Source organism: Schistocerca gregaria, chromosome 2, assembly GCF_023897955.1.
Source record: "Schistocerca gregaria isolate iqSchGreg1 chromosome 2, iqSchGreg1.2, whole genome shotgun sequence".
Taxonomy (NCBI): domain Eukaryota; kingdom Metazoa; phylum Arthropoda; class Insecta; order Orthoptera; family Acrididae; genus Schistocerca; species Schistocerca gregaria.
In genome coordinates, this window is record NC_064921.1 from 59,735,068 (window position 1) to 59,762,126 (window position 27,059).

General features: G+C 40.0%; 1 protein-coding gene across 1 annotated transcript in view; it reads right to left on the bottom strand.

The window, feature by feature from the left end:
- The window catches only part of LOC126336311 (MFS-type transporter SLC18B1-like), a 341,991-nt gene that overhangs the window by 122,858 nt on the left and 192,074 nt on the right, over positions 1-27,059 (bottom strand). Inside the window, exons 7-8 of the mRNA XM_049999851.1 lie at positions 23,304-23,443; positions 6,261-6,454 (exon numbers count right to left, since the gene is read on the bottom strand). Of these exons, the coding sequence (XP_049855808.1) occupies positions 6,261-6,454; positions 23,304-23,443 (334 nt within the window). The remainder of the gene's footprint in view (positions 1-6,260; positions 6,455-23,303; positions 23,444-27,059) is intronic.

The window sequence follows — 27,059 nt, forward strand, 5'->3', positions numbered from 1 at the left end:
TTTCCTTCACTGCTTGCTCAATATACAGATTGAATAACATCGGGGAGAGACTGCAACCCTGTCTCACTCCCTTCCCAATCACTGCTTCCCTTTCATGTCCCTCGACTCTTATAACTGCCATCTGGTTTCTGTACAAATTGTAAATAGCCTTTCGCTCCCTGTATTTTACCCCTGCTAACTTCAGAATTTGAAAGAGAGTATTCCAATCAACATTGTCAAAAGCTTTCTGTAAGTCTACAAATGCTAGAAACGTAGGTTTGCCTTTCCTAAATCTAGCTTCTATGATAAGTCGTAGGATCAGTATTGCCTCTCGTGTTCCAATACTCCTACGGAATCCAAACTGATCTTCCCCGAGGTCGGCTTCTACTAGTTTTTCCATTCGTCTGTAAAGAATTCGCGTTAGTATTTTGCAGCTGTGACTTATTAAACTGATAGTTCGGTAATTTTCACATCTGTCAACACCTGCTTTCTTTGGGATTGGCATCATTATATTCTTCTTAAAGTCTGAGAGTATTTTGCCTGTCTCATACATCTTGCTCACCAGATGGTAGAGTTTTGTCAGGAATGGCTCTCCCAAGACCGTCAGTAGTTCTAATGGAATGTTGTCTATTCCTGGGGCCTTGTTTCGACTTAGGTCTTTCAGTGCTCTGTCATACTCTTCACGCAGTATCGTATCTCCCATTTCATCTTCATCTCCATCCTCTTCCATTTCCATAATATTGTCCTCAAGTACATTACCCTTGTATAGACCCTCTATATACTTCTTCCACCTTTCTGCTTTCCCTTCTTTGCTTAGAACTGGGTTTCCATCTGAGCTCTTGATATTCATACAAGTGGTTCTCTTATCTCCAAAGGTCTCTCTAATTTTCCTGTATGCAGTATCTCTCTTACCAGTCTGGTCCCTTTAATCCCACAAACCAATCTATCTTACCCCTGGTGAGATAAGCCTCTACATCCTTACATTTGTCCTCTAGCCTTCCCTGCTTAGCCATTTTGCACTTCCTGTCGATCTCATTTTTGAGACGTCTGTATTCCTTTTTGCCTGCTTCATTTACTACATTTTTATATTTTCTCCTTTCATCAATTAAATTCAATATTTCTTCTGTTACCTAAGGATTTCTACTAGCCTTCATCTTTTTACCTACTTGATCCTCTGCTGCCTTCACTACTTCATCCCTCAGAGCTACCCATTCTTCTTCTACTGTATTTCTTCCCCCCATACCTGTCAATTGTTCCCTTATGCTCTCCCTGAAACTCTGTACAACCTCTGGTTCAGTCAGTTTATCCAGGTTCCATCTCCTTAAATTCCCACCTTTTTGCAGTTTCTTCAGTTTTAATCTACAGTTCATAACCAATAGATTGTGGTCAGAGTCCTGATCTGACCCTGGAAATGTCTTACAATTTAAAACCTGGTTCCTAAATCTCTGTCTTACCATTAAATAATCTATCTGAAACCTGTCAGTATCTCCAGGCTTCTTCCATGTATACAGCCTTCTTTTATGGTTATTGAACCAAGTGTTAGCTATGATTAAGTTGTGCTCTGTGCAAAATTCTACCAGGCGGCTTCCTCTTTCATTTCTTACCCCCAACCCATATTCACCTATGTTTCCTTCTCTCCCTTTTCCTACTACCGAATTCCAGTCACCCATGACTATTAAATTTTTGTCACCCTTCACTATCTGAATAATTTCTTTTATTTGATCATACATTTCTTCAATTTCTTCGTCATCTGCAGAGCTAGTTGGCATATAATCTTGTATTACTGTAGTAGGTGTGGGCTTCGTATCTATCTTGGCCACAATAATGCGTTCACTATGCTGTTTGTAGTAGCTTACCCGCACTCCTATTTTCCTATTCATTATTAAACCTACTCCTGCATTACCCCTATTTGATTTTGTGTTTATAACCCTGTAGTCACTTGACCAAAAGTCTTGTTCCTCCTGCCACCGCACTTCACTAATTCCCACTATATCTAACTTTAATCTATCCATTTCCCTTTTTAAATTTTCTAACCTACCTGCCCAATTAAGGGATCTGACATTCCACGATCCGATCCGTAGAACACCAGTTTTCTTTCTCCTGATAACAACATCCTCTTGAGTAGTCCCCGCCCAGAGATCCGAATGGGGGACTATTTTACCTCCAGAATATTTTACCCAAGAGGACGCCATCATCATTTAATCATACAGTAAAGCTGCATGCCCTCGGGAAAGATTACGGCCATAGTTTCCCCTTGCTTTCAGCCGTTCACAGTACCAGCACAGCAAGGCCGTTTTGGTTATTGTTACAAGGCCAGATCAGTCAATCATCCAGACTGTTACCCCTGCAACTACTGAAAAGGCTGCTGCCCCTCTTCAGGAACCACACGTTTGTCTGGCCTCTCAACAGATACCCCTCCATTGTGGTTGCACCTACGGTACAGCTATCTGTATCGCTGAGGCACGCAAGCCTCCCCACCAACGGCAAGGTCCGCACACGTGTGCATCACGCAAGAAAACGCCCGACAGTCATAACGATTCGTATACTGTAGGCAATATCAGAGCACTGTCGGAGGAATCACTTTTTCATAAACTGCTTCAAGACCTTCCAGCACTTACCGAACCCGTCAACGCAACCAGGAAATGCAGACACAATACTCAACACCACATCGGCACAACACAAGGTCAACCCATTGCCTTCCGCCCGCGGCGTCTGCCTCCAGAGAAGCTGCTCACGGCACGAGCTGAGTTCGACAGACTTCTAAAAACAGGTACTGTAAGTAGGTCTGATAGTTCATGGGCATCTCCAATTCACATGGTCCGTTAAAAAGACAATTCATGGAGAGTATGTGGAGACTACAGGGCGCTCAATGCCCGCACGATTCCCGACCGCTACCCAGTAACCAATGTGACCGATTTTAACAGTACGATTAGCAATGCCAAAATATTTAGTGTGATTGATTGCGCCAAAGCATTTTCCCAGATTCCCATGGCTCCATCTGACATTATAAAAACAGCAGTTATCACACCATTTGGTTTGTTTGAGTACACTTTTATGTCATTTGGCCTCAGAAACACTGCCCAAACATGGCAAAGATTCATGCATGAGGTGCTTCGAGAATTATCATTTGTATTTTGTTATATGGACGACATTTTAGTATTCTCTGGTTCTGTATATCAGCATGTCGAACATCTGCGTCATTTTTTACACCGTCTGACAGAATATGGCATAATTATTAACGAAACAAAGTGCACGTTTGGAAAACGCGAGGTTAAGTTCCTGGGATATTTGGTTTCAGCAGCAGACCTGTCACCTTTGCCTGAGCGGGTTGAAGCAGTACAACAGATGCCCCTTCCCACAACTTACAAAGGGCTTCTCAGATTTTTAGGCATGCTCAACTATTACAGACGTCACTTACCTAAATTAGCTGCTGCCCAAGAGCCACTCACAATGTTACTTGCAGGTAAAAATACAACAGGCAATCGTAAAATCCCATGGAGTCCAGATGCTGAAGAAGCTTTCCATGACAAAGAAATGTCTTTCTCGGGCAACACTACTGGGACATCCAAGATTGAGCGCTGCTTTAGTGCTCATGGTTAATGCGAGCCAAACAGCAGTGGATGCAGCGCTACAGCAAGAAGTTGATGGCAGATGGCAGCCGCTCGCATTTTTCTCTAAAAATATGACTCAACAGCAGCAAAAATGGAGTACTATTGACCGTGGGTTGCTTGCTATTTACTTAGCCATAAAGCATTTTCGCACGTCTGTCGAAGGGAGGCACTTTGCAATTTTTACTGATCACAAGCCGTTAGTAGCTATATTTCAACGAGACACAGAGCTCAATTCACGACATCAGTGCAGGCAAGTCGAGTACATTGCACAGTTCACAACTGACGTGCATCACATTTCAGGAAAAGACAACCTGGTCGCAGATTGCCTGTCTAGGAATTGTGCCAGTTTAAATTCAGTTTGTTGGACCGAGTTAGCATCTAAACAATGAGAAGATCCTTTCTTGCGCCATCTAATAGAGGAACAGAGAACTGCACTGCAGCTCAGACGTGTGTCTGTCCCAAATGTTCCAGACGGAATTTGGTGTGATGTAGCAAAAGAAAAGGAATGACCCTACATACCAGAACAATATCATCGCGAGATTTATAATGCACTACATAACCTATCACAGCCAGGAGTACGAGCTACAGCCAAGTTAGTTTCCTCCAAAGTAGTGTGGCCTGGAATACAAAAAGGTTGTCATGCATGGGCGCGTGCATGCCTAACATGCCAGCGTAATAAAATCAGCAGACATGTCTTTTCACCTATTGCTGACTTGCTGACGCCATCTGCAAGATTTTCACATATACAGGTGGACATTGTGGGCCCGCTATCATGCTCTTCAGAACAACGCTATTTGCTCACAATCACTGATCGTTTTACAAGGTGGCTAGAAGTAGTTGTAATACAAGACATTTCTGCGGAGTCAGTTGCAAAAGCACTGTTGCATTCATGGTTCTCCAGGTTTGGCGTTCCGCAAAACATAACAGATCTCGGAAGGCAGTTTGAAAGGAAACTTTTCAATGAGCTTTTGCTACTGTGCGAGTGCAACCATCTACGCACCACAAGCTATCATCCATCTAGTAATGGAATGGTGGAACGATTACACCGCACGCTCAAAGCTGCATTAATGTGTAGTTCCACTACATGGCCTGAAGCTCTACCGCTACTCGGATTGAGAACGGCCATGAAGGAGGAGTTACAATGCTCTTCCATAGAAGTGTTTTATGGCAAGCAATTGAGGTTTCCTGGAGAATTTATCGTTCCAGCATCTACATAGCCGTTCGCCCCAGAGCAATGCACGCAATTTGCAAGGCAACTCAGTGTTAGAATGAGAAACATCAAACCCACTAACCCTGTCAGACATGGAGACTGGAGAGTGTTTTTACATAAAGACCTGCAAGCAACATCCCACGTGTGGCTTAGGGATGATATGGTGCGCCCGCCGCTTGTTTCGCCTTACTCTGGACCATACAGGGTAATCACAAGAGGAAGCCACAGCTTCAAAATCGATAAGGATGGTAAAGAAGAGACAGTCTCAATTGAGTGGCTTAAACCTGCTTACACCGAAGAGGGTACACTCCTTCTTCGGTCTGCAAAATCAACCTCAAACGTGGAGGCCAAAGAAACAGCAGATAGTCGCGGTTTCAGAAGAGGACAACGAAGCAGCAAGTGCAGAACAGGAGCAGCCATTGCCTGCACCAGATGTTTTCATGAGAGCTGGTAGAAAAATCAAGTGCAAGTTTCCCCACATACCTGGTGCACCCGATTTCAAAAGGAGGGGGGCTGATGTGGCGACGTCATTTATCCACTGTGCCAAAAACAGCGGGTGAAAGCTGCAGCTGATAGATACTTATCTTTGCCGTAGTCGGCTTGGTTATGAGTTGTTTATTCTTGTTAGTTTTTGATCTGTGCTTAAAAAATAAAATGTTTTCTCATCTCATGAAAAAGCTGTTACTTCATAAAATATAAAGGCTGCCATGTACATAATGAACTGACAAATAAAGACAGCAGTTTCCCTGTAGTTAAAGCTTGGGACCAATTACTGAGCATGCTCAAGGTGCAACAACAGCCTACAGAAAGGTAGGTTCACACCACACCAAAGAAATACATGAGACCATACCACATAAACGCATCACCTTTGCATCAGCAACAAACATCCTGACCCCCATATTGCATGGCAGTGCAGTGTCTGAGGGCTGTGACTTTGGTACCTCCAATTCACATCCCCCTCCACCTTGCCAGAGGAGCTAAGCCCAAGAGATCACAAAGAGAGGGGGGGGGGGGGGGTTATATAAGACAATGCCCAACAGCAGGAAATCAGTCATCAGAGCATCCTGTAGATGGAAATGTGATGTACCAGCTCACTGAAATGTTTCACCATTTGAATGATACCATCTGGCTGGGTGCTCCAGAACAATTCTAAATCATAACTGCATACTTACAATTTTATTCCACTCAGTTTAAGAAAGTGACTGGAGATATATACAACACTGCATATCTACTTGCAATCCTTGTTAAATAGCCAGAAACTAAAAAAAAAAAAATCAGAAATAATTTTACAAGTACTCATTGTTGTTAATGACCATTACATAAATTTACAAGAGCTACACAGAAGTATCCCAGGAAAAGAATCATAGTATCTGCACAAAAAGCAGTTAGTATGCTACAAAAGATAAATAAGTTAAAGAAAAAGTAGAGAAGCCACTATGCTTTGACAGAGTAGTAATTACTTGTTAAGAAATGGCAGTAGAGGTGATGGTCCAAGAAGCAGCAGCCCCAGTGAACAAGCAAGGAGACCCCACACCATCATAGACCAGTGATTGTTAACTCGATCTGCAAGCCAGCCCCATATGGGGCTGAATATGCCGTACAGTGCAGAAAAAAGCAGGAAGATCAGACCCACTTCCTCAGCACTCAAGTTAAACTGCAGATAAGTGAAAGTAGAACAAAACATATTAATCAATATACAATGTATTCATAGCTGAAATAGTACTGAACATTTTCTATAACATTGGCAATCTAACTTCAAAAGATGCACTTATTTCAAACATTAAATCAGTTTCCTAAGTTTCTCTCTAAGTAACATACAACTTCATCTTAGTAATGTTAAATTCTCAACTTAACAATTAATGAATGTCTGTGAGAAAAATTCTGTGTTCTTTATTGGCCAAGCAAGAAAGAAAAGCTAGCACATTTTTTTTGTCTTTAACTAACTTTAACAAGGAAAAAACTTTAAATGTTGTGGTTCTGATTAGTTTCACTTTCTTGAGAACTCTTATTCTATTGGCACTCCTTATCTGTATGTGTGAGTCTTTGACAATTACACAGCCAAAATTGAATGGATAACAAGTGATGCTGGTGGTTTAGAAAATTTCAGTTTTTTTGTAGCTGCAAATGCATAAGCAACAGCAAAAACACAGGCAAAAGTTCTGACCATCCACATGAATGACTATAATGGTTATACAAACTTAAGCTTCATCACAACTTTACACTGATTATTTGACACAAATGTCTTCTTATTCTTTTTCATGGCAAACTCAGAATGAGGGGTAGTAAACTATGAACACAGTCTTGTTCTGTTGATCAAGCTATTTCTTAAAAGAAACACACAGAAAATACAATCATCTGCTCCCCAAATTCCATGACCTACAAATAGGATCTTGCCTATCTTAAGATAAAATGTGCAAACTTGCAAAGAATGCTGCAGTAAAGATACTTAACAACATTCCATGCTGTTAATTCGGTTAAGTAAAGGCATATGGGTCTGTCTGTCAGGAGATCCCTAGGGGTAGGTTTGGCCTTTGAGTTACGAGTTTTGTTCCACCACGTATAATGGCCCCTTTCCTTGAGAATATGTGAGAGTTGTGCTATATATGGATTTGTGGTGTATAGGTAAATGAAACCAATGTGTGTATATTTTTATATTATGTTTGTGTTGTATGACGATGACAAGAGGATGGAGAGAATGAAGCCTGGTGCTAGCATATAGCCTTCTTTTAAATAGCATCAAGGGACTTGTTTAGCTTAATGTTCCCATCCGACACACACATCACCATGAGCAGTGTCACGAACCCTCACTTCATGAGACACAGTGCAGAGGTTTAGAATTTAATCCACAACACTGATGCAAAGAATGGTGGTCCAAAGGTTCACATCACCACCGCTTCTCCCCATTCCAGTCAAATACTGACAGTGACTTTTTCATCCACACCAGTATTCAAACCAGCTTATCTCCGAACTGAGCACCAGCATATGAGTTTGAATTAGCAAACTTGACCATGGAGCCAAGTTGTTAATTCTACAACTGTACATACCTTGCAGTTTCCAAGAACTCACTGCAGAATGGGAACAAAATTACTGTGTGCATGGCTTTCTCACATGAGAAACAACACAAAAGTGAGGGGGAACATTACAAGTTTCCTTAATGTGATCCACAGCGCTTGGCATTACTGTCATTTGACAGTTTTCATGGTACCTTTCTGGAATGAATGAATGAATGAATGAATGAATGAATGAATGAATGAATGAATAAAAAACAGCTCTTGACATAATCCTTTTGACAAGCAATATTCCTGGCATACTTCGGCACCTTAATGTGTTATACATGTTTCATTACATGCATTGACCAGGAGCTCTCCATTTTCATTAGTTCTGTGCCTCTTCTTTAATCTGATGGTAACTTCATCCATTCATATGGGACATCAGCAGCCAAGACACACTTCTTCCTCTTCCCTTCTCCACCACACACTTTCATTTAAGGACCCTCTGTTGCAAGCAACTTCTCCGCAATATACTGAGGCGATGGAAGTCATGAGATACCTCTTAATACTGTGTTAGACCTCTCTTCATCTAGCACAATACAGCAACTCAACATTGCATGGATTCAACAAGTCACTGGAAGTCTCCAATATAAATCTGAAACATGCTGCCTCTATAACTATCCATAATTGCGAAAGTGTTGCCGATGCAGAACTTCAGGCGTAAACTGACCTCCTGATTATGTCCCATAAATGTTCGATGTGATTCATGTCGGGTGATCTGAATGGCCAAATCATTTGCTCGAGTTGTCCAGAATGTTCTGCAAACCAATTGTAAACAACTGTGGCCTAGTGACATGGTGCACTGTCACCCACAAAAATTCCAGGGAAAGCTGTAAATGGTCTCCAAGTAGCCAAACATAGCCATTTCCAGTCAAAAATCAGTTAAATTGGACCAAAGGACCCAATCCACTCCATGTAAACAAAACCCACACCATTATAGAACCACCAAAAGCTGCCACAGTGCCTTGTTGACTACTTGGGTACATGGCTTAGTGGGGTCTATGTCACATGCAAACCCTACCATTAGCTAACCAGCCAAAATTGGGACTCATCTGACCAGGCCATGGTTTTCCAGTCATCTAAGGTTGAACTGATACTGTCACAAGGCTAGGACATGCTCTGAAGGCAATGTGCTGTTACCAAAGCCATTTGCGTAAGTCATCTGCTGCCATAATCCATTAATGCCAAATTTTGCCACACTCTCCTAACAGATATTGTCGTCGTATGTCTCACATTAGTTTCTTTGGTTATTTAATGCAGTGTCACTTGTCTGTTAGCACTGACAACTCAACACATATGCTGTTGCTCTCAGTCATTAATTGAAGGGCGTCGGCCACTGCATTGTCTGTGGTGAGAGGTAATGCCCAAAATTTCTTCGTACACTCATGACACTATCTTGGAATATTGAATTCTGCAATGATTTCTGAAATGGACTGTCCCACGAATCTAGCTGTAACCACCATTCTGTGTTGAAAGTCTTAATTCCCATCATGCACCCACCTTTTCACCTGAACCACCTCAGTACAAATGGTAGATCCATCAACACATTGCCATTTTATACCTTCTGCACACAATACTACCACCATCTCTATATGTGTATCACTATTCCATTACCTCACTGTCTATAATCCACCGAAAGATGTCTTGCTGATTGTCATCAGTTTCAATAGTTTTATTTCTTTTTCTATTCTTAGAAGTATTCCTTCATTTATCATTCAATCGGTCCACTTCTATTTCAACATTTTTCTCCATAGCCAAATTTTGAAACTACCCAAGTATTTTTCTTTTTTTTCTTTTTGACTGTCTATTATGCAATGTCATACAACACAACACTCCAGAAAAAAAACACTTGGTGGATCTTTTAGTTATATCAGAATTCTTTCTGTCACTATTTACATCATTTACTCCCCCCCTCCCTTGCTACCACTCCATTTTCATTCATTTTTAATAACAAATGGCAACAAGAGCAGTATGATAGGAGTCGAGCAATTTATGTCTCTGCATACAAATGTGCGAAGATATTTGATTTCTTTGTAAAATAGAAACAGGCAGCAAGCAACGAAGTTACTTGTTACCCTTAACATTCTGTGGTGACCTTTCTCTCTAACTTTCCGATGCCCAGCACTGTAATTTTACAATCTCTTTAAATCTGGTACATTAATATTTGACAGCAATGTCAATTTCAGTATAGGCACAGAAGCAGCTAGAATCAATGGTGAGGACATTCATTACTTTCAAACATCATTCAATTTGTACTTCTGAAGTTAAAGATTATGCTCTAATAACATATACTTAATTGGATAAATGTACAAAATGAGAGTGGAAATCAACTTTAACATTCTTTATGATTATGTTAGGTGGACAAAATGCACTTACTGTTGACGGAATATGTATTCCATAGAGTCAAACAATGGAAAGTCAAGGATGGATGTGTTAGTTGTGTGTGTGTGTGTGTGTGTGTGTGTGTGTGTGTGTGTGTGTGTGTGTGTGTGAGAGAGAGAGAGAGAGAGAGAGAGAGAGAGAGAGAGAGAGAGAGAGAGAGAGAGAGAGAGAGAGAGAGGCATCTTCTATTTTTGACAAAAGCCTTATTGGCCAGAAGCTGTGCTCAACTCTGTTTCTAAACTGAAGGAAGCACTTCACAGCATTTGCTTCAAAATTGCTACAGATTTGTTAGGCACTAGACCACGCCGCTCAAACTCTCAACACAACTGGCAATGCTAAGAGTATCCTATAACTTCCACATCGCTGGAAATGGGTTATACACAATGTTGGTAACTACTTTGAAGGTCAATAAAACTTTGAAACACCTATCTATTTTGTAAGAGCTGTAAATAAATGGTTGCCACTATTGAAGTTCTAACCCTCATATAAATGTTACAAGGACTTGTACAATTTCACTAATAAAAATCTAAGGAAACATGACTGTTTACATTATAGTCAACCAAAGCATTCAAAATGAGAAGATGAAAACAATTTTCCTTTATGGTGCTGAGAAATCTACTTAATAATCTTTATATTTTAATTCTGTGGGTACATGAAGAAAAAATGGTGTAACAGATTCAACTCAGACACACATAAGTACCAGTACTCAACTAATTAATACATAGAATATCAAGCAAGATGTTCTTTAAGTTACATTTAAATAAAGATATATTGTCTTGTTTACTTAGTAATCAACAGCCATCACATGTTGGCAATCATTTTTTTGGCTATGTCATTATCTCAAAGAGACTTTTTCCTGCATGGACATGCACCTTTGCCCATCGTATATGGAAGTTTTCAATAATTTATCTTTGAGGTGATAGTATAGTACAGATTAAAGCAGTTAGCAGCAGCAGCCTTTGTGGTAGATATTATGTTGAAAATATAGATAAAGTGAGAGGTAAATACTTATTGATACAATAACACATGGAAATATGTTTTTAATTATTTTTATATTCTTAACTTATTGTCTCCTGCATTTTCTGACACTAATGATACATTACATTTGTTTGTAATTACTATTGCAACATGTTTCTCCGTAAACTGGGCCACTGATGATGGGGTTAGTCTGATACTGGGAAATTGCAATCAGCCTACAAAGGAGTTGGCTTACAAAACGCTCATGTGACTCATTCTTGAATACTTTAAAATTTGTTTGCTGTTGTGAATTCCTTGACATCAGCTGTATTAGGTATAGATCTACTGCCCAATAGTGACACACAAAAATTTGTGCCACACCGGGATTCAAACCCAAATTTCCCACTTAATGTGAGTGGTCACCTAAACAGCTATCAATCCATTCTATAATATTGTTCTAGTTTGTGGGACTCATACCATACAGTACTAACAAAGTATGCATACAAAGAAAGACAACATGAATGGTTGAAGTTTTGTTTCATCCACATCACGAGGTGCTGAAAAATGTTACTGGCACATGTTGCGAGATGGACATGACTTGTTCAACAACGGCTTGCTTACAAGGTATCAAGACCCACCATTAGCAAGGAATCTAAAAATACACTGGAATCCTCTATATATCGCTCCCATAGGTACTGCAAGGACAAGATTAGACCAATTGTGGCCCACATGGAGGTGTTTAAGCAATCAATCATTCTTCCCACACTCCATACATGAAAAGAATCAGCATAAACCCTAATATATGGCAGAATAGAAAGTAATGTCTGCTATGCACTTGATAGTGATATGCAAAGCATAATATGTAGATGTGGCTTTAGGTAATAATCCAGCAATTTAATTTTTATGTACAGCAGCTTCTTCTGTATTTAACTTAAAATGATGCCCTTTCTAAATATTTATTTCACCCTGAGAATTTAATATTACTGGTAAGTGCTTAGAAGTTTACAGTGCATGCAGAACAACTGCATAATAATGAAGTTCAGGATGCAGATACACAGCATTTGTAGTGGTATGCTAATGACAAGGTACTTTCTTCACACAGACAACAAAATTCCCAGCTGCAAACATTACAAATTACTTTAATGAGTCAAAATTCAGGGATTGAAAAGTTCTGTTAGCTGCACAGATAGTAAAATTGAGGAGATAGCACCTTCAATTCTAATTTGCCGACTTACATTTAAATGGCGTAAGTGTTAGGAGCAATAAGTAGTGTACTGTTTGTTGGTTGTCAATACAGTAAGCTGTTTACGTTTCTATGACATCATTGAATTGTTCCATACCCCCGTGGATTATACAACTTGATGGGATCTACAGCACATCATGAATGAATGAATGAAGTTAATGGACATCCCCAAATGATTGTGGATGCTCTTTGTTTACTGCAAAATTTTTCATTCAGAATAATAGTTTTTCTCAGAACATAACAAATTACAAAATGACCTTTGCTGACCTTGAGACAGAAATGTGGCCAAACAAGGATATCATTGTTACAACATATTTTTCTGATTTACAAAGACATATTATTAACATAATATGTTAGAAACAGTATGTCTCCACAACAGAGACTTATGTTATATCTTCCCGTGTTAGGAATGCCAGCATTATTTTCATGTGGGATATTGTAATAGAATCTACTTAAGAAAAAATGTTGGTTGCTTCTCGAGATGCAGTGATCACCTCTAGCTCCACACTACACTTGAAAATGAACATCTTATACTGAAAGTTCTAGCTGATTTGGTAATAGCACAAGAAGAGTTATCATCTTTATAAGCTGCAGCCTGCAGTAGTCATTTTACAACTAAACCAGGAGACTAGAATACATTCAAGTCTTCCAAATCAGTGTAATGATCAATGAGACACTGAAAACCTGCTTGCTTCAGTTTAGCTCTCTCCAACCACTTTAATACTTTATAGACTGAGGTCCAAAGTATATAGACATCTGTAGCTCTGATACAGTCTGTCAGAGATCCGGCTATGCCTTTTCATGCCTGAAAATGACATATAACCCTCCCACTAACATTTCCAGTAGTATCCTACTGCCCACCCAATCTACACAACATATTTGTCCATCACTATACCACCCCTGCTTCCAGCCCTTTGCTCCATCACTCCAACTCTTGTAAAAGATTTAGATACATCCTCGCACCACTACCTACTCCAGCCCCAGCCCCACTACAGGCATTTCTTACCCCATCAAAGACAGTGCCACCAGTGGAAGCAGCCATGTTGTCTACCAGACTAAGTGCAACCACTGTGCATCTTTCTATGTGAGGACAACCAATAAGAGGCTGCCTACTCACATGAGTTCGCACTGCCAAACTGTGGCCAACAGACAGCCACACCACACAGTTGCCAAGAATGTCATGCAACACAAAGTGATTGACTTCAATGACTGCTTCACAGCCCTTGCCTTTTGGATCCTCCCCACCAACAACAGCTTTTCTCAATTGTGCATGTGGAACTCTTCCTACAATATCTTGCATCCTTCGATCCCATAATCCCTACAGCCTCAGCTAGAGCACTGCATCTGCAAGGCAAATCCACACGAGTAGTGTTCGTCTGCATCACTCACTATGCATCTGCATGCAGAGGTATGTAACTGGCAGTTCCCTCTCGGTACAAAGTAGTGCTCACTCACCAAGTGTTGAGCAACAGTGTTTGGCCAGAGCCACGTGACTAAGGAAACATAGACCCTACACAGCGTTGTCACAATGTAGCATCACTAATGAGCCCAGCAAGCATTTGAATGCATTTAGAATTGATATTTCTGTTTAGCTGTCAATTTTCCAATGTTTTCCATGGAGAAACTGTGTGCTGTATACCTGAGATCCAGCAAGAGTTAACACAGTGACCAAATATGATCATTTCTAATGAAAATTGAAATCGGTATCAAATACTGGATGTTATTAAAGGTCACTGTTTTAGCTATGGAACTGAATATATCTGTACAAGAATATCTGATGAAATAATGCTGATATTCAGTCTGCTGCTAACTTTGTACTGACATTGAGACATACTTTTGGATAGAACATTTTAACAGATTTTTGTTGAGGAATGTGACAATAGACTTTAATCATCAACTTTGGTTGTAATTAACAAGAAACTACTGTCTAGCTGCATCATAGGCTTTCATGAATAAATTCAGGATACAAACTAACAGAACTTGTTACAAATGACAATATGAGTAGCAGTGAACTGAAATAGAAACTAAGTGTAAGTTGCAGTGTTACTTGAATAAATTTCTATCTGGATATTTATCCAAATAATTAGATCAAACAAATGTATTCATGAATAAATCCTATGTAATTTAAATAAAGTGTAACATGTAATGCCACTGTTGTTGTTGTTGTTGTTGTTGTTGTTGTTGTTGTCTTCAGTCCTGAGACTGGTTTGATGCAGCTCTCCATGCTACTCTATCCTGTGCAAGCTTCTTCATCTCCCAGTACCTACTGCAACCTACATCCTTCGGAATCTGCTTAGTGTATTCATCTCTTGGTCTCCCTCTACGATTTTTACCCTCCAAGCTGCCCTCCAATGCTAAATTTGTGATCCCTTGATGCCTCAGAACATGTCCTACCAATCGATCCCTTCTTCTAGTCAAGTTGTGCCACAAACTTCTCTTCTCCCCAATCCTATTCAATACCTCCTCATTAGTTACGTGATCTACCCATCTAATCTTCAGCATTCTTCTGTAGCACCACATTTCGAAAGCTTCTATTCTCTTCTTGTCCAAACTAGTTATCGTCCATGTTTCACTTCCATACATGGCTACACTCCAAACAAATACTTTCAGAAACGACTTCCTGACACTTAAATCTATACTGGATGTTAACAAATTTCTCTTCTTCAGGAACGCTTTTCTTGCCATTGCCAGTCTACATTTTATATCCTCTCTACTTCGACCATCATCAGTTATTTTACTTCCTAAATAGCAAAACTCCTTTACTACTTTAAGTGTCTCATTTCCTAATCTAATTCCCTCAGCATCACCCAATTTAATTTGACTACATTCCATTATCCTCGTTTTGCTTTTGTTGGTGTTCATCTTATATCCTCTTTTCAAGACACTTTCCATTCCGTTCAACTGCTCTTCCAAGTCCTTTGCTGTCTCTGACAGAATTACAATGTCATCAGCGAACCTCCAAGTTTTTACTTCTTCTCCATGAATTTTAATACCCACTCCAAATTTTTCTTTTGTTTCCTTTACTGCTTGCTCAATATACAGATTGAATAACATCGGGGAGAGGCTACAACCCTGTCTCACTCCTTTCTCAACCACTGCTTCCCTTTCATGCCCCTCGACTCTAATAACTGCCATCTGGTTTCTGTACAAATTGTAAATAGCCTTTCGCTCCCTGTATTTTACCCCTGCCAACTTTAGAATTGGGAAGAGAGTATTATAGTCAACATTGTCAAAAGCTTTCTCTAAGTCTACAAATGCTAGAAATGTAGGTTTGCCTTTTCTTAATCTTTCTTCTAAGATAAGTCGTAAGGTCAGTATTGCCTCATGTGTTCCAACATTTCTACGGAATCCAAACTGCTCCTCCCTGAGGTCCGCATCTACCATTTTTTCCATTCGTCTGTAAAGAATTCGCGTTAGTATTTTGTAGCTGTGACTTATTAAACTGATAGTTCGGTAATTTTCACATCTGTCAGCGCCTGCTTTCTTTGGTATTGGAATTATTATATTCTTCTTGAAGTCTGAGGGTGTTTCACCTGTCTCGTACATCTTGCTCACCAGCTGGTAGAGTTTTGTCATGACTGGCTCTCCCAAGGCCGTCAGTAGTTCCAATGGAATGTTGTCTACTCTGGGGGCCTTGTTTCGACTCAGGTCTTTCAGTGCTCTGTCATACTCTTCACGCAGTATCGTATCTCCCATTTCATCTTCATCTCCATCCTCTTCCATTTCCATAATATTGTCCTCAAGTACATGGCCCTTGTATAAACCTTCTATATACTCCTTCCACCTTTCTGCCTTCCCTTCTTTGCTTAGAACTGGGTTGCCATCTGAGGTCTTGATATTCATACAAGTGGTTCTCTTATCTCCAAAGGTCTCTTTAATTTTCCTGTAGGCAGTATCTATCTTACCCCTAGTGAGATAAGCTTCTACATCCTTACATTTGTCCTCTAGCCATCCCTGCTTAGCCATTTTGCACTTCCTGTCGAACTCATTTTTGAGACGTTTGTATTCCTTTTTGCCTGCTTCATTTACTGCATTTTTATATTTTCTCCTTTCATCAATTAAATTCAATATTTCTTCTGTTACCCAAGGATTTCTAGCAGCCCTCGTCTTTTTACCTACTTGATCCTCTGCTGCCTTCACTACTTCATCCCTCAGAGCTACCCATTCTTCTTCTACTGTATTTCTTTCCCCCATTGCTGTCAATTGTTCCCTTATGCTCTCCTTGAAACTCTGTACAACCTCTGGTTCTTTCAGCTTATCCAGATCCCATGTTCTTAAATTCCCACCTTTTTGCAGTTTCTTCAGTTTTAACCTACAGGTCATAACCAATAGATTGTGGTCAGAGTCCAGATCTGACCCTGGAAATGTCCTACAATTTAAAACCTGATTCCTAAATCTCTGTCTTACCATTATATAATCTGATACCTTTTAGTATCTCCAGGATTCTTCCATGTATACAACCTTCTTTTATGATTCTTGAACCAAGTGTTAGCTATGATTAAGTTATGCTCTGTGCAAAATTCTACCAGACGGCTTCCTCTTTCATTTCTTAGCCCCAATCCATAATCACCTACTATGTTTCCTTCTCTCCCTTTTCCTACTGACGAATTCCAGTCACCCATGACTATTAAATTTTCGTCTCCCTTCACTACCTGAATAATTTCTTTTATCTCATCATACATTTCATCAATTTCTTCATCATCTGCAGAGCTAGATGGCATATAAACTTGTACTAGTGTAGTAGGAATTGGCTTTGTGTCTATCTTGGCCACAATAATGCGTTCACTATGCTGTTTGTAGTAGCTTACCCGCATTCCTATTTTCCTATTCATTATTAAACCTACTCCTGCATTACCCCTATTTGATTTTGTGTTTATAACCCTGTAGTCACCTGACCAGAAGTCTTGTTCCTCCTGCCACCGAACTTCACTAATTCCCACTATATCCAACTTTAACCTATCCATTTCCATTTTTAAATTTTCTAACCTACCTGCCCAATTAAGGGATCTGACATTCCACGCTCCGATTCGTAGAACGCCAGTTTTCTTTCTCCTGATAACGACGTCCTCCTGAGTAGTCCCCGCCCGGAGATCCGAATGGGGGACTATTTTACCTCCGGAATATTTTACCCAAGAGGACGTCATCATCATTTAATCATACAGTAAAGCTGCATGTCCTCGGGAAAAATTACGGTTGTAGTTTCCCCTTGCTTTCAGCCGTTCGCAGTACCAGCACAGCAAGGCCGTTTTGGTTAATGTTGCAAGGCCAGATCAGTCAATCATCCAGACTGTTGCCCCTGCAACTACTGAAAAGGCTGCTGCCCCTCTTCAGGAACCACACGTTTGTCTGGCCTCTCAACAGATACCCCTCCGTTGTGGTTGCACCTACGGTACGGCCATCTGTATCGCTGAGGCACGCAAGCCTCCCCACCAACGGCAAGGTCCATGGTTCATGGGGGCCACTGTATCCACTGTATTCTCTTTGTTTACTTCATGTACCAAAAAATATAAAATACTTTTTGAACTGACATGTGTCTATGGAGTTACATAGAAATTTGACATTCAAAAATTTTGGAACAGATATTGGGTCTGATTACATAAGTAAGTTCATAATATTGCAGCACACTGAGAACTTTTGTACCTTGAAAGTGTCAAGAGACAATTGGGAAATGCTTTTTGGCTTTCTACAAATGCAAATATTGCATGAATATCTTATCTGTAAGTTAGAAGCAAATAGTTTAGCTGCATTGCTGCCAGTGATCAAGGGAGGCTTACAACAAACTACACATATAAAATAGCCAAAGCAATGTTGAAGACATACAGTCATGAGTTTCAAATGATATAACAATGTTTTTAAAAAATAAAAAATGGAATGTGATGTGAGAAATGAAACTAATGTGGAATCACAACAAATTATTTGCCAAAACCCAGAATGGAATTGATAATTTTCTGTTATTCGCCATACACACTAATTTCACCCAATTCCACTGGTAAGATGCACATGGTGCATGGACGCACTTCAAGTTCACAGAATATGTGCAAGTGAGTGTTGGCACACAAAAGCCACACTGCTACAAGCAAGCCTCATGTGGCCGAGACATCCATGTGGCCCATGTACAAGCACTCTCATGGCTGTCATTAGCATTGGTAATCTTTGGCAACGTCTGCTAACATTCATGAAGTGTATTCGTGCTCTCTCTTACACAATGCAGATGCATGTGGGCCATGTGGATAGGAACATACTTTCAGGGCTCTAGTCTCAAGCATTTCTAGTCCCTGTCTGTTACCTGTGTCTATGCCCTTTCCTGTTTCCACTAAATTAATCGCACAAGCCATCTGTCCCTACAGCACACATGCATGGCCCTTCGTACTTCCCTGCTTGTCCCCAGCTGCATAGAGCTTCCTGAAGTGGAGAGAGAGAAAGAGAGAGAGAGAGAGAGAGAGAGAGAGAGAGAGAGAGAGAGAGAGAAAGAATGTGTTTTTGTATCTCTTCATACTATGGGGGAATGGGTAGCTAAAACCATCCAAAAGAGCTGCAGTGAAGAGCTAAAGGTAGCACAGAGTTGAGCATTGAAGCTGTGAGGACATATTTATCAATAAATGTCAACTGGCAGACACTAGAATAAACACAGCGAATAAGTTGCAAAATTATTTACAAAATTTTTCAAGAACCAAAGTATAGTTAAAGAATACTCTTCAGCTCCCAATATAGCAATCCTACAGAAGATTAAGAACATCTCATCCTTCAATAAAACAATAAAGACTTTAAAATTACAAATACCAGAAGACTTTGGGTAGGTAACTGAAAATTCCCAATACTCCAAAATAAAGTAAAAGAATACATCATAACCTGTATCAAATGGAAAATTAACCTGAGAAAATTATAACAATCCAGAAAGTTGGTAATCTTATCAATTTCACTTTGAAAATAGATGAAAGTAAATATAAACGTAATAGTGGAAAAAATAGTTTCCAAAAATAATGTAATTTGTCATCATTTAAGTGCTCAAGTGATGATAAACACAATGTGTACTTACAGAATCTTGAATCACAATTTATTGTTATTAGGTAAATAGCCACCTTTCTATTATGGAAGTTCAGTGCAAATCAGTAAAAAAAATCATTTGCTACAAAACAATGTGTAAACCAAGTTACACAGATGAGACATTCTGTAAATTTTGATTCTGAATTCTTGATTATTTAACATATCTTTTGTAACCCCTTATGCTCTTAGCCTTTTCTACCTACAAAACACACAGTTTTATCTAAATCTTTACTAATGCGAAAATGAGATATTAACATTAAAAATAATACGACAAAGGAAGTTTCCATAATGTTCTGGTGGGCACACACATTACAAGTAATAGTCAAAAGTGCCATCACACATCTTGTAGTTTATATTTTGCACACACACACCCACACACGTATGCACACACGTGGACGGACGGACGGACGGACGGACGGACGGACGGACGGACGCGCGCGCGCACACACACACACACACACACACACACACACACACACACACACACACACACACACACACACACACGCAGAAGTTCATTCTATCTTCTTTGCAAGTAATTTGTACTCTTTTTGTTTTCTTATATGTGTCCTCAAAACATACAGTTCTTTATGGAATTAGTTTCACTTTTTTTAAATGATAGTATGCTTGGACTTTTCGATATTGTTCAGTGAAGAACCATAAAAACATATGTAATGTAGGTGTTTGAAATGATGACAGTTGTGGCACTGTTTCAATGGTGCTTTATTATGCAACCAGCAACCACCCAGGCCATTCATGGGAAATAAATTGGAAATTCAAATCAATGTAATGTCTCAGTTTTCATTTCAAGCCTATCATACCTCAAACATAATGACCATCTTTCTTCAGAGAACACTGACAAATGTTAAAAATTGCATGTTAATTGAACCACTCCTCTTGTCCATTAGAATATATTGTAGCATATTAGCATTGTGTATGCTCTGAAGTCATTTTTCAACATGTGCATTTGAAGAACACAATTTTCATTTTTATGCTTAGTTTGAAAGAGTTTGGTTTCAAGGTAAAATTATAGAAGAGCTGATGACCCATTTAAAAGTGAAAAACTAACCCTAACTATGTGAAATATTAATTTTTTCATCAGAGAGGAAAGAGAGACACCTTGGTAGCAGTTCAAAAAGGGAGAGGAGCAATAGGCCACTTAACTCCTGGATGAGAGGGAACCACCTGCTGTGAGGATGGAAGGAAACACAGATGAAGAGGAAGGTGTCAAAGGTCAAAGACAGTATCCTGCAAGCACTGTGAAAGATGCAATCCAGAGATAACAGAAGGACAGAGTGAGAAGTAAAGATGGAACTGATAAGAGATACGAACAAAGCAATTAAAAACTGAAAAGCAGACAGGAAAAACATAAAGAAATTATCACAGAGAGAGAGAGAGAGAGAGAGAGAGAGAGAGAGAGAGAGAGAGAGAGGCTCGAGAGTAGATGGATATTGTGATAAAAATAGAATCAGTGAAATAACAAACAAAAATAAAAATGTTTACTAACACACATACCAAAAAAACTTTTGCATCAACCCAGTTCCCAGAACTCTCTAAGATAGACGTTGACTGTGGATATTGTATCACAGACACAGTCCCTTTGACTGTTCAGAGATGTCACTAAACCCTCCCAAAGATGTAAACAACCATGCAGGAACAGTACCTATTAGACATAGGGGATCCGACAGCCAATCAGTTCCACCAGGAAGGAGGTACATGGCTCATGTTGTCTGTAATTCAAGCGTCCCTAGATGGTGAACACCGAGGTTTGATCACATCCGCATTGTTACTTTGTGCCAGGAAGGGCTCTCAACAAGGGAAGTGTATGGCCATCTCAGAGTGAACCAAAGTGATGATGTTCAGATATGAAGATACAGAGAAACAGGAACTGTTGACAACATGCCTCGTTAGAGCCACCCAAGGGCTATTACTGTAGTGAAAAACGGAAATGAGCATTTGGCATCATTGGCTGGGAGGCCCCTTACGGGGCACGTCCGGCTGCCTCGGTGCAGGTCTTACTATGTTCGACACCACATTGGGCGACCTGCATGCTGAATGGGGATGAAATGATGATGAAGACAACACAACACCCAGTCCCTGGGCGGAGAAAATCCCCAACCCAACCAGGAATCGAACCCAGGTCCCTTAGGACAGCAGTCTGATTACTGCATGACAGCTACCTAAGGATTATGGCCCAGAGGAACCCTTACAGCAACACCACCATGTTGAATAATGCTTTTCGTGCAGCCAGAGGAAGTTATGTTACAAGTCAAACTGTGTGCAATAGGCTGCATGATGCACAACTTCACTCGCAACATCCATGGTGAGGTCCATCTTTACAATCATGACACCTTGGAGAGCAGCACCGATGGGCCCAACAAACATGCCAAACGGTCCGCTCAGGATTGGCATCACATTTTCTTCACCGATGAATGTTGCTTACGCCTTCAACCAGACAATCGTTGGAAACGTGTTTTGGAGGCAATCCGGTCAGGCTGAATGCCTTGGACACACTGTCCAATGAGTGCAGGAAGGTGCAGGTTCTCTGATGTTTTGGGGTGGCATTATGTGGGGCCAACGTATGTCACTGGTGACCGTGTAAGGCTCCGTAATGGCTGCACGATATGTGAATGCCATCCCCTGACCTGTATAGTGCTACCATATCGGCAGCACATTGGTGAGGCATTCGTCTTTATGGATGACAATTCACGCCCCCATCATGCACATCTTGTTCTTGATGAACTTGTGGACAGTATGCCATGACGAATACAGGCATGCATCAATGCAAGAGGATGTGCTTCTGGGTATTAGAGGTACTGGTGTGTACAGCAATCTGGACTACTACCTGTGAAGGTCTTGCTGTATGATGGTACAACATACAATGTGCAGTTTTTATGAGCAATAAAAAGGGCAGAAATGATGTTCATCTCTATTCCAATTTTCTGCACAGGTTCCGAAACTCTCAGAACTGAGGTGATGTAAAACTTTTTTTGATGTGTGTATATGAACATAAAAGGAAGTTGAGGGGAGGGGAGATTGTATATTTATTGAGGTTAAATCCAAAAAGAAGGCACAATTTGACAATATGTGGGAGAGTGAGGCATCATTTCCAAAATTCATCTCATGTGGGAGGATTCAAATAGTGACTGTGGTGTACCAAGCACTCAGACCCCTCCAGTCATGAAGCAGAGCATACTCAGCAGGTAGGTACTGAGAGCCCAGGGCAAACAGCATTTTTGTGTCCTTTAACACACTCAGCCAGTTTCATGGTGATCATTCTTTTCTAAAATGTCCTTCAGTGAAGATATGGAAGTTGCTAACAAATATGATACATGTTTTCATATTGCACTGTGCAATTTATGTTGTAGGATTTATCAGTGCTGTAAAAGTTGTAATGGGTTGGTATGGAAAATGACAACATTTTCGCCACCAAATACAAAGTTACCTGGCAGTTTTCTTATAACAGCTACAATGCTGTAGGGTTCACAGTCTCATTTACAGCATAGGATGACACACCTCTATTATTCACTTCCTCAGCATTAAACAAGTGTAGGATCCTAAATAACTCAAAAATGTATTTTTGTGAAAATGATAATAAAAGTGTATCAAATTGTATTTTTATATAACTACCATCACTCACTAACAACTGTCATGAAAACATAAATATTAATTGTTTATATAAAACTGTTAATTGCTTGTATAAAATTGTTAATTGCTTATATAAAATTGTTAATTGTTTATATAAAATAGCTCCCTAACCAAACTGATTACAATAAAATAGGTACAAAAGAATTCAGTGTTTAAAAAGAAGATTAGCAAAAACATACCTCCCGTAAGTGTGGTTCAAGAGTAGGGTCCAGGAATCCCCAAGTATTTGACACCACAACAATAACTAGGCTTATCACTATCACTGAAGGCAGTTTCACCAGGTGCAGCAGTGAACCAGTATGTTTGTTTATAGATCCAGCTACAAAACAAAGCCAAAACTTCAATCAAAATATGCAATTTTTCACAGTCACACAAGAATTCCATATGACAGTAATTTTATTGGCACAAGGATGGATTCCCCCTCCAACGCGCGCGCTCGCACACACACAAGCTATGATTACCTGCCACTTCAACCAAACCGATGTTCAAAACTATTGTATTCTTTTGAAACTGAGTATACTAAGGAACTGCATTGTGCAACAGAATTAAAGGACTACTCTTTCAGGATCAAAAAACAGACTTCCATTCCAATACATAAGTTTGAAATTTGCCTCAAAGGTATCTACAACATTCCTCTATAATAGTGCAAAAGTATAGCTCCGTGCACCATCACCCATGGGCTTGGTGATGCTTCAAACAACATGGTGTTGACACATGCAAAAAAACTTCCACAGTTCAAAAGCTCATGTGAGCTGTAGTGTGGGTTAATGATGCCACTTGGGCACCAAATTTGACCTCAGTTCTGCCCAACACCACTGTGTACATGCCGATGATGAGACAGTTATCACAGCCCTTCTTACCCACTTTTCATTCCTTCCTTTGACACCTCTGTGACGGGGGTCAAGATGATGACTCCCACCACTGCAGCCATGCACTGTTCTGATGGGTGGGTGAGGAAAACATTTCAAATACACCACTGCTTGGAACCAACAATAATGTTTTCCTTGGCCAACCACAAGAAAACTGCCCGATTTCAACACTGTGTGTGACTTCCATCACAAAGACATCAAAAGAAGGGATGACATGTGGGTAAGAAGAGCTATGAAACCCTTCTCATCATGTGGCATGTCCCTGGTGGTGTTGGGCAGAATTATGGTGAAATTTGATGCCAATGTGACATCATTAAACCAACTTGCAGCTTACATGAACTTTTGCACTGTGACCATTTTCACATATGTGTCAACAGCTCACTGTGTGAAGATCACCAAGCGCAAGGGTGACATTTCAGGGTCCCACACTTTTACACCATTACAGAGGAAGGTTTTAGCACTTTTCAGACAAATTTAAAACTTATACAGCACAATGGGAGACAGTTACATGGTTCTGAAAATGTGATCCTTTAATTTTGTTGCATTAGCGCACTGTTACTATTTACCTTGTGTTGCGTCCTTGTAACTTTAACACTGATCGGCTCATAGAAAGTGGATAAGCAACTGAACTGAAAGGGCTAACACATAGGAGCATATTTTGAGATACTGCATATCTTACGTCTGGTTAAAATGAAAACCAAAACTATAATAAGACAAAACAGTTTATATAGTACATATGCCTTTTTAGTGATTAACAGGGAACTACTACTTACCATCATGTCACACGTTCAAAAATACAATCAATAAAATGATCCATCTATTTCTCATTAAACAGAGGGTTAGCAATGTCTTCTGCTGACCACTTCAGTTAAAGACATGTTCCTTTGCTACACTGGAAAAAGTAATGTAAAAAGTCCGGAACAAATTGGAAAAAATGTTACAAACATCTCAAGTTTCCAAATGCGTCAGTTCATCAAAATTGTGCAGTCTTACGATGAGTCTCATTAACATCATATTCTGGCAAAGTGTACATAGAAACTCAAACTTGGATAAAAAATTTCTTTGCTTAATTTAATTATTGGTTTCAATCATTACAATCATCATCAGATTTGCCTCGCTCTTAATATAAGTAAAATGTTGAACTGCTGCAATCTTGAAGGTGATCAAGCATGACATCCCTCACCAATGCTGGCAAAGTGTCTGTGTTGTCATAATACAGGCAGTGCCAGTACTAATCCATGACCTACTAGGGCTTCAATTAATGGGAGGGACCACATTAGTGTGCAAGCACAGTTAACCAGACTGTACCTTTGTGCTATATGGATGGCTCTCAACTGGGAGTACTCACAATGTATAGTGACCAGTAACAGGTCCCAAGCTGAGGTCCCTTGGTAGCATCCCCTTGTAGCCTGCATCTCTATTCACTAGATTATCATTAGTCCTAATGTTGATGGCTTCCTTTATAATGTCATCCAAAAATCCACTGGTCCTGCATGACGCTCTGCTTCATTCAAAACTGAATATGAGCTGATCAGCTCAATGAAAGTGGATAACCATGTGTAAAGCAGAGAATACATTTTTTCATGGTGCATCTCCTTTATGTATTCATGTAATGGTTTCTGGAATAGAGCCTAAGAAAGATTCTAAAGATCCAAATTAAGTAAAATATGAATCATTTATGGTAAAAACACACAGTGAATATGATGTTTTGCAAGAGGAAAGGAAGAGTGACATTTTAAATAAAGGTTTTGTTATCACAACATATGTCTGTACTGGTGGTTTTTTTTTATTCTATCTGGGATCCCATAAGGAACTACAAAGATTCTCTGCGACTTACATCCTTTACTGCGTCAAAAAAAGAATTGACACACTTGTAGCAACATTATAAGGAAACAAAATGAATGGTTTTACTGCTTTTTTTGGTACTGGAGAAATTGTGGTACTACAAACCAAATTGTGATTCCATCCACCCTTTAGGAAAAGTTACTGGTAGTATGCATTCATGCCTAAGGGCTTAAGGTGTGCTAATAACTATTTCGATTTTCATCTGGGTAGACATGGACCTTGAAGGTATATTTATTCAAACCTCTAGAGGACACAAACTCAAGAGCCCTTCTCAAGCACACAGCTATAGATCTTTTTCTTTAAAAAAAAAGTGAGTAATTAATGTAGGGAGGACAGTTCTGGCAGAATGCAAGTACTTCTTTAGTACAGGAGGCCAATTACCAAACAACAGTTATGTTCAGTCATAGTCGTGCAAACATGAAAGAGAAAGGAAACTTGCTGGCTTTCGTAATACATCCTTTATTGAGCTAGAGTCGAAAACAGACATCTTATATTGTGCTGGCTGAACACTAAATGCTAGGATCAGTTTCCACATTTCAACTATTGCATTCTGATCATTGTGTGTCCTCTTGGTACAATGTGTGTGTGTGTGGGGGGGGGGGGGGGGGGGGCATACACGCAGAAAAGCTAGTAGTGGAGGGACAGATAAGATTGCACAGGTTGTGTAGCAGCAATTGAAATCTAGCATTTTGTGCTCAGCTAAATGTTGTGTCACTGGGTGGTCAATTTTGTTCATCGCCGCAGTTTGGTGGTGTCCATTCATTCTGGCGACATCTGGTTGGTTGTCATACAGACATAAAAATCTGTGCAGTGACTGTACCAGAGTTGGTATGTTACATAACTTCTTTCACAGTTGGCTCTGTCTCTGGTGGGACAGGATAAGCCTGCAACAGGACTGGAGTAGGAAGAGCTATGTGGGTTGATTGATCAGTTCTTTCTCCTGGCTCTTCCAAGTAGCAAGAGTTTCCAGCTGGCAATGAAGGCCATTTTCCAGCAGGCAATGGAAAACTGACTGACTGTTCTGTAAATGATCTTCCCAAGTAGGGCCTGTGACCCAGATCATCATCAAAGTAATTCACACAACTGGGATTGTCCAAAACAACTGCTCAAAATATTCTTGGTAAATTTCTGGTGCAGACAAGATCCCAAAAGGCAATTGATTAAACTGGTAAAGGCCACAGGAAGTGTTGGGAGCAGGGAAGTCTAAGAAACTGCGTGCAA